Raw genomic sequence first — 8843 nt, 5'->3', positions numbered from 1 at the left:
GAGTCAGGTGACCTGCTTTGATGTCATGAGAGCATGGCATATTGGTATAATGTAGAGACTTTGGTGATGAGAAAATACTGACATTCCAGACCTGTGCAAAGATCTACCGCACCAGCAAAGATCCTCACAATATTGAAGCCATGCTAAGGACATACTTCCCTATTTAAACAGCACGTTTCACAGAAGAGGAGGTTGAAACTGCAGAAACATTGACGTAAAGTGAAGTCACTCAGTTGTGTCCGACTCTTTGCAACCCTATGGACTGCAGCCCTCCAGGCTCCTCCATACTTAGGATTTTCCAGGCAAGAGTATTAGAGTGGGTTGCCATTTCCTTCTCCAGGGGATCCTCCTGACCCAGGGCTGGAACCTGGGTCTTCCACGTTGTAGGCAGATGCTTTACCATCTGAGCCACCAGGAGATTGCAGAAAAATTGGAGATTGGAATATAATTAACAAAGAAATAGCAGAGGGTTCTAGAATGCTGGAAATATCACCTCCTTAGTTATTGTGCTCAACGTAATTATTGAACATATGCCCAAATCCAAGTGTTTGAAGAATCAGGGCAGGACTTGTAGGCGCTTTGGGCTTTGGCCCAACAAGCTGCATTTCTAACAGAGCCTTTACAGAACAAGCATCAACAGCGTCCACAATATGTAGGGCTGTGCCCATCAAGCAGCCCACGGCAGTGTCCGGATTTAGTGACTGGTCACAGGGCGTTTGGTGCCCAGCTGGCTTTTTCATGGCCTCTCAGTGCAAAGTGGAAGTCTCCCCTTGAGGTGGGCATGACAACGTGACCTCCAATGATGTCAAATTCTGGCACAGTGACTGACGCACGATCAGCTCGGTCCTGGGGGACTTTCTGATGTTCGTGGGAGTTGCGATTCTAAGTTGGCCAGTGGGATTAATGCATTGAGACCAAAGAGGAAATAGATCAGGGCCCCTCTAGGGATGACATCTGCTTTCGTTGTGAAATAGCACAAACAGTGTTGGACTCTAACATTGTTGGCTGAAAACTCTCAGTTCCCACAGTGGGACAGCCTCAGGATATTAGCAGAATTTGTGTTGAACATGAACAAGTCTGAAAGAAGACGATGGTGGCTGAATCTCTTCTTTCCATGGGATGATGAATCTGCCTAGATCATTGCTCACTAATGATGGTGAATTCAGTCTTAAAACCCAAACAATTAAGTCTTACAACATTCAGACGGACGAGTGAAACTCTTGGGAATCAAATCTTCTGACTGCCAGGGTTCTCCACTTTTAAATTGATCACTGTAAATAAAATCAGAACTGAGTCCATAGAGGAGAGGATTTGAATACTATTACTCTATGATGAGGAGAAGGTTGAATTTCTTTGAGAATTAAGTGGAGGCATCTGTTTTGTTTAAATTAAGGGTCTTTAAGTACCAGCCAGGGACTGAGTTGACAGCCATTTCTGTAATAAAGTAATAAATCATGGGGATGGTTAAGGAAGCAAGAAACACCATATTCTTACTTTGTTCAGCCAATTAAGCAATAAGCCATCTGGGTCCTTTTGTAAATTACTGTCAAGTACAACTTATACAATTCAATTCAACCTTTCATTTAATTATATTAATTTATTCCAGCAACTTTAAATACCAAACAATGCCAATACCAATGTTCATTTTTAAAATAGAAGTCTAGTTTAGCTTTTATTTTTTAACAGTTAATACCCTTCCTGAGGTTGTCATCTGAGAATTTTTAGCACTGTCTCAGCCTCAGGATATAGGAGAATTTGTGTGGAACATAAACAAGTCTGAAAGAAGAAGATGGTGGCTGAATCTCTTCTTTCCATGGGATGATGAGTCTGTCTAGATCAGTGCTATCCAATAGGCCTGTTTTCATGATGGAATGTGCTATTATCTGTACTCTCCCACACAGTGGCTCTTGAGTCCTTGAAATGTGGCCAGTACTGCTGAGGAACTGAGCCTAAATTTTCTTTAATTTTAATGAATTTATGTTTAGATAGCCACATGTGGCCAGTGGCTCTTTGCCCAAGTCTAGAGTGTATTCTGAGGAAGGAAAAATACGGCATGCCATTAACTTCAACAGGCGGAGAAGAGATGCATAGTTATGACAGATATTTTTTGGAAGCCCTCACTTCCTGCTCAGTGTTTGTTATCTGAAACTCAATGTTTGTTATCTGTATCCCGAGACAGCCCAGAGGAGATGAGCATCTTTGAGGGGAGTTCTCTGACCATGTGAAGAGGGAACTCCATTTGGAAGAGAAATGGGCACCATTTTTTCTTAATCGCAGAACCAACCCCACTCAACAACCCTTAAGTCCCATCTAGATGGGCCAAGTCACAGCATGAGACACATCCGGCTTGCGCCAGCATGGACTCTGCCCTGAGGAAGATGTGTTCTTCCTACGGCTGAATGCCCCTTTGGGAGTAGCCAGACATTTCCTGGGGGCTCAGACCCAGCCTTTTCAACCTCATGGACATCTACACCCCACTCTAGCTCCTCTCAAAGGAATTTTGACTCAGATGCTGGCATTTCCCTCCCAGGGAGATTTGCCTCTTTGCAAAAGTTGCTTGTTCTGATCCAGTCAATGCAAACTTGGTAAGAGGACATCAGGAGTTTCTCAACTGTACACACTTCTTTTTTGTGGGAGTGTTCAGTCTAAGCTGACCCAACACCAGTGACTATAGAGAAGTGTATTGCATGAGAATCTGATTATAGTTAATCAAGATAGAGAACAGTGAGGGCAAGGGTGAATGGAGGTAGAAAGTCCCGAGAACATTCTCATTAACATGAAAACATCTTATTCCAGGTCTACTGACTCTTTGCAGCTGCTAGGCTGAGCTGAAAACCGGGCAGAAGTCTCTGTAACCCTGTTTTCTCTGAGTAGCTTGCTTCCTTCATCTGAGTTATGGTTCAACCAATGAACATGAAATTTGTCTTCATAAACTTATTCAAGTTTTTGGATGTCAGAACTTTGCACCTTCTTCACTCTTTAATTTTTACGGTTGTCGACACAGACAGTCCAAGGTAAGGCAGTTTAGAATAAACTGATCAGTAGGGATTTTGTATCCTGAAGATGTTGCCAGGCCTCTTTCGTTTGTTGTTGCTCAGCCGTGTCCAACTCTTTACGACCTCATGGACTGCAGCCTGCCAGGCTCCCCTGTCCATGGAATTTTCCAGGCAAGAATACTGGAGTGGGTTGCTATTTCCTTCTCCAGGGGATCTTCCCAACCCAGGGATGGAACCCAGGTCTCCTGCATTGGCAGGTGAGTCCTTTACTGCTGAGCCACCAGAGAAGCCCCTCCTTTCCTCAGTCAGAGATAAAAGGAATTGTATACTGCTCAGTTGAGGGGGAAAAAAAACCAAGAATCTTCTGTACCATGCTATGATCATTTACCAGTGATGAAGACAATGAGACAACGGGTCCATATTTTTTGTCTAAAACAGACAGTGGCCTGTGAGAGAAAGGCAGGAAGAAAAGACTTTCCGTATTCATTCACGGCGCTGCGTCTCTGCCCTCGCCACCGCACACACCTAAAGGGCCTGCTTCGTGAAAGGCACGTGCTCCTGCAGTTCGCTTGGGCTGGACTGCGATGGCCACGCTTCTGTGTTCCTTCTGCGGGTGGCGTTCACCGTTCATCCACAGTGCTGACGTTGTCAAATCGCCACAGCTGGCTGGCTTTTCCATCGCACTCACGCAAGTGCAGATCTTTATTGTTTTCCTGCACCACAGCTTCCATGCATTTCCCAGAGAGAATGTGAACAATCATTCCATTCTGAAAGGAGAGAAGAGAAGGAAAAAAAATAAAGAAATAAAGAAAATCGGTCGGACCCTCACGATCAGTCAGCAAAGAAAGAAATACCTAAAATTTGTGCTAGTCATTAAGAGAATGATAAAAGCATTGTCAACTGGCCTGCTAGGGAATTGGAGTATTTTGGCTACTTTGTAATATAATTTATGTAGCCCTAAGTTTCCCAGGTGGCTCAGTGGTAAAGAATCCACCTGCCAAGCAGCAAACACAGGTTGGGTCCCTGGGTCAGGAAGATCCCCTGGAGAAGGACATGGCAACCCAATCCAGTGTCCTTGCCTGGGAAATCCCATGGACGGAGGAGCCTGGTGGGCTGCAGTCCATGGGGTCGCTAAGGGTCGGACACGACTGAGCGCCTTCACTTTCTCTTTTCACCTTCATGCAACTAAACAATGACAACAACAATATGTAACATAAAACTTCCCATCTTAACCATTTTTAAGTGTAAAATGTATTCCTGTTAAGTATATTCACATTGTGTTGAGACAGATCTCCAGAACTTTTTCTTCTTCCAAAACAGAAACTCAGAACCCATTAAATGACAGCTTCCCTTTCCCTGCTTCCTCTCGGGCCAGGTAACGACCGTTCTGTCTTCTGTTTGTATGAATCTGACTTCCCTATACACCTCATATTAAGTGTAATCATATAGTATTTGCCTTTTTGTGACCGGCTTATTTCACTTAGAATAATGTCTTCAAGTTCCATCCATGATGAAACAAAAGACAGGATTTCCTTCTTCCTTAAGATGGAATAATATTCCATTGTGTGTACACAGCATATTTTGTTTATGTATTCGTCAATCATTGGATTCTTGGGTTGCTTCCGCCTCTTGACTATTGTGAATAGTGTTGCTATGAACAGTACCTCATTTCTTTTTATGGCTGGATGAGAATATTTTTTTAATGCCTGAAAGATGCTGGGTATATCTTAGTCACTAATTTTTTACACATTATGCTTAAATGCTATTTCTAAATCTATCTTATCCAGAGGACTTGCTTAGAATGATCCTTTATGATCATTCATAAAGGGCCTTAACTTGGTTTACAAGAATTCTTTGAGCATGTGTGGGCCCCCTGAGCCTTGGGTTCACTTGTCGCCAGAGCCCCGAGAGCTTTGTTCTCAACATTTCTCGTGAGTTCAGCTCAAGTCTTAGGCTATCTGATTTTCCTCTTCCACAGCCTGCTCTAAGGGCGCTGATGCATGGAGTTCTGATTAGTTATTTAACCTCCCTTATTTCCAAGCAAAAGGGGAAGATAAGATATTTTAAAAAGATGTGTGTATTAATTCGTTTTAAGTGTACTTACACCCTAGCTCACATCAGAAGGGATTTGAGGTGAAGGAAAAACAATGTAGACAGTTGTTAATACCGTCTCCTTCCAACCCTTAATCTGCCCACGCTCCCTAAATACTTAGGCTCCTCCTATTTCCCCTTTATTGGATACTGACCTCTGGAAAGGAGCTAGAGCTTCTCTCTGGGGTAACGGGAATTAAAGTCTTTCGAAAATGATGAAATGCTCAGCATGAAATTAGCAAAGGAAGAAAGTACGATCTATACCATCTATGTGATTGTGGAACAGGAGGTGGGCCTTTCCTCTGCTCCTAAAAGCACACCGCCAATGGGGTTTGGCAGCATCTGTAACGCGCCCCACAGTCCTACTCGAGGCCTAAAGCTGATAAACTTTACAGCTAGGGGGTCTCCTTTTTCCAGTGCATGAAGACTGAGCGACACAGAGACCTGGGAAATTAGCACCTTTCTGGATGCCGGCAGATAACTCGGCTGCAAGGTCGGCTTCACCGCCCTCCGAGACCTTAGTGCCAAATCACTAAGTTCAGCCCAGGGACACAGGCTAGTGCGGTAACACTTGACCTCTCGGAAGAGCCAGACACGTGCCCACCAGAGGCCCCGTGAGCTCCTGGGTGGGTCACTCACCTCCTGGTGGTCCCAGTGTTGCTGGTGGATGGCAGAGCCCCCCTCGGTGCAGTTCTGGAGAATCACCTGCTCTCGCCTGACATCAAAGCACAGGTGCCCCGGGCCGCCGTAGCGGATGGTGCTCCGGCCCGTGTGCTCCAGGCGCTGGGACAGGGGAACAGCCGTTAGCACCGCTAGAAGGAGTGGGTAGCCGTTTCCTTCTCCAGGGGACTCTTCCCAGGAATCGAACCCAGGACTCACTCCTGCACTGCAGGCAGATTCTTTACCGACTGAGTTACAAGGGAAGCCCAAGAGTCTTAACTAACTCCAAAACCTAACATTCCTCTTGCACGAGGGAGACCATTATCCCTACTTGCAGATGAGGAAGCCAAGACTCAGAGAGGTTAAGAAGCCTACCTGACGTCACACAGCCAGAAGGTGAGGCGCTTCCACCGTCATAAGGCCTCCTCACCTACCGCTTTCTCTCTGTCCCCTGGGCCAGGAGTGAGTGCCCATCGGTGTGTTCTAGAACACTGGTAGACAGTAAAACCAGAAGGGGACACAGGGATCCTGAGTGCCTGCTTCCCGACAAGTCCTGCAGGCCCAGGGCCTTCGCCTGGGGATCCCAGAGCCTCACTGGTCCTGCCTGCAGGGCTGGACCCTCCAAAGCATTTTCTTGCTTTGGCCCCAGGCTCTCGGGGGCTCATCTGACTCGTTCCATCGTATCTCCAGGAACTCACACTTAGTTGTTCGCTTTTAATAGAGGCCTTTGGGATAGAAGAGCTTAATACAACAGCCCCATCACAGGCTGGAAGCAGAGAGACTTGGGGGCGGGTTAGACTTTTGAGGTTATCATCCAAGCTGCAAAAAGAAGCGAACCCACCAACCCTTGGCCAAAGTCACAGGGGCGTCCCGTTACCTGGGCAGGTATTTGTGTGATGGGAATTTGAAGAGAAGAAACGCCCTCACACAGAAGGAGCCCTTCCTGATAAGCCACGAGCCCACAGGATGCTGGAAGCACCCTCCGCCTCTAACCTCCCCCTCACTCGTTGAGGATCTCCTAGTCCATCCTGCCGGCCGTGCGCCCACGTGCAGGACCTCAGGGTCAAGGAGACCCTCCCCCTGCGGGAGAGAGCCTGCCGGTGGTGTTCATCGTCCCCCTTTGGCCACCGCTCGGGACATAAGCTGGAGAAGGAAGTGGCAGCCCACTCCAGTATTCTTGCCTAGAGAATCCCACGGACAGAGGAGCCTGGTGGGCTGCTGTCCATGGGGTCACAGAGTCGGACACGACTGAAGCGACTTAGCAGCCGCAGTAGCAGGTCATAAACTTTTGTTGTCCTGGGGCGGCCCACCCTTCCAGCTACCCCAGGGTCCAGCCTCCCTGCAGAGGGAACCCCCCGGGAATCTGAGGATGGTCTCCAGTGCACCCGCCCCAGCAGAGTTGTTCCCTTCCCTTCCCCAGGGGCGTTTCCACCCTCTGCCTCCCTTCTGACTGTGGAGAGCAAGCCCTTCTCCCCGAGGGAGGAGTTTCACAGACCACATGCCACACACACACACACACACACACACACACACACACACACACACACGGCTTTTGTATTGCCCTAAGAGCCCCCTCTGGCCTGGAAGTCTTGGCCCCCAGAGGCAGGACTCAGCGCCAGCAGCCTGGAGTCTCAGGAACACAGTCACGAGTCACAGGTTTGATGGACTGCTGTAAATGGGGGATGTTTTCTGAGGTCTCCTCACTTCCTCGGGGCTTCTGTGCCTATAGACCCTGCTTGGTCACCTACTGTCCCCATCTCTGGTTCTAGTTGGCTAATGGTCTTGAACTGGTCTTGAACTGGTTTCAAAAAGGTGCCCTGGTGAGAATTTGCCTGCACATAAGTTTTCTTTGATCTCCGATTATAGATTTTTAATTTAAATGATGAACTTTTCCATTTTGTAAATAAGCTCATTTGCATCATCTTTTAGGTTTCACACATAAGAGATATCTAAAGATATTTGTCTTTCTCTGTCTGACTTACTTCATTTAGTATGTTTACAAAACAGGAACAGACCCACATTCAGAGAAGACAAACTTATGGTTACCAAAGGGAAAAAGGTAGGAGGGAACAGATAAATTAGGAGTTTGGGCTTAGCAGACACAAACTGCTATATATAAAATAGATAAACAGCAAGGCCCTACTGTATAGCCCAGGGAGCTATAGTCAATATCCTGTAATAAGCTACAACAGGAAAGAATCCGAAAAAGAATATAAATATGTATATATGTAGAACTGAATCACTTTATACACCAGAAGCTAAGACAACATTGTAGATCAGCTACAGTCCAAGAAAAAGAAAAAGAGGGAATTCCCTAGCAGAGCAGAGGTGGGGATTCCACACTTGCCCTGTAGGGGCATGGGTTTGATCCTAGTTGGGGAAGTAAGATCCTGCATACTGTGAGGCTTGGCCAGTAAGTAAACAATTTTTTATTTTTTTTAATGGGAGTCTTTCCCATGAATTCTGGATTTCCAGTGTCTTTTATGGTTTTGGATGACCTTGTGATGCTGGATCCACTTCCGCACAAGACAAGAGACATGCCTGTGGGCGGGGCAGGCGCTCCTCAGTAAGAATGGCAGCTGCCCACCTCCCTGTGCCCACTGCCCCTTACCCACAGGGGTTCTGGAGACGCCTGCCTTGGTCGCCCCTGGGCTAGCTGCCCTCCAAGCCTGCGTTTCCTTATCTGTCAGCTGAATGCACTGGCTAAACAGCCTGACCCTTTTCCTTGAGCTCAGAGGCTGGTTCTCTGACGGCTCCACATCGGGGCTAGGGGCTCGGGACAGGTTGGGGGGCGGGTCACAAGAGTGGGGCCCCAGGCACAGACAAGGACGCGGGACCCAGGAAAAGAGAGGCCCCCAGGGGAAGAGAGGGGCATCCCGGCAAAGACGCCCTGGGGGTCTGGGAGCGCTGGCCACCCACCTGCTGCGGCTCACCGTCCCTGCAGGGGGCCAGCATCACGGCACAGCCTGGGGCCGCCTCTTCCGCCGCGCAGTCTGCGCAGAAGCCCAGTCCAGTGTTGTGGAGCTGTGAGCAGACACGCGGGGGTGAATCCCACCCTCCGCGCAAAGACGCCCTCTGTCGGCCGCATTCCCCTCC

General features: G+C 47.8%; 1 protein-coding gene across 1 annotated transcript in view; it reads right to left on the bottom strand.

Moving 5' to 3' along the window:
* Nucleotides 1–1565: 1565 nt before the first annotated feature.
* GALNT15 (polypeptide N-acetylgalactosaminyltransferase 15) overlaps nt 1566–8843 on the bottom strand; it is a 43258-nt gene continuing 35980 nt past the window's right edge. The window contains exons 8-10 of the mRNA XM_027961962.3: nt 8667–8771; nt 5727–5870; nt 1566–3763 (exon numbers count right to left, since the gene is read on the bottom strand). Coding sequence (XP_027817763.2) covers nt 3617–3763; nt 5727–5870; nt 8667–8771 — 396 coding nt within the window. The 3' untranslated portion in view covers nt 1566–3616. The remainder of the gene's footprint in view (nt 3764–5726; nt 5871–8666; nt 8772–8843) is intronic.

Source organism: Ovis aries, chromosome 1, assembly GCF_016772045.2.
Source record: "Ovis aries strain OAR_USU_Benz2616 breed Rambouillet chromosome 1, ARS-UI_Ramb_v3.0, whole genome shotgun sequence".
NCBI lineage: Eukaryota > Metazoa > Chordata > Mammalia > Artiodactyla > Bovidae > Ovis > Ovis aries.
This window is presented reverse-complemented; position numbering and strand designations above follow the sequence as displayed.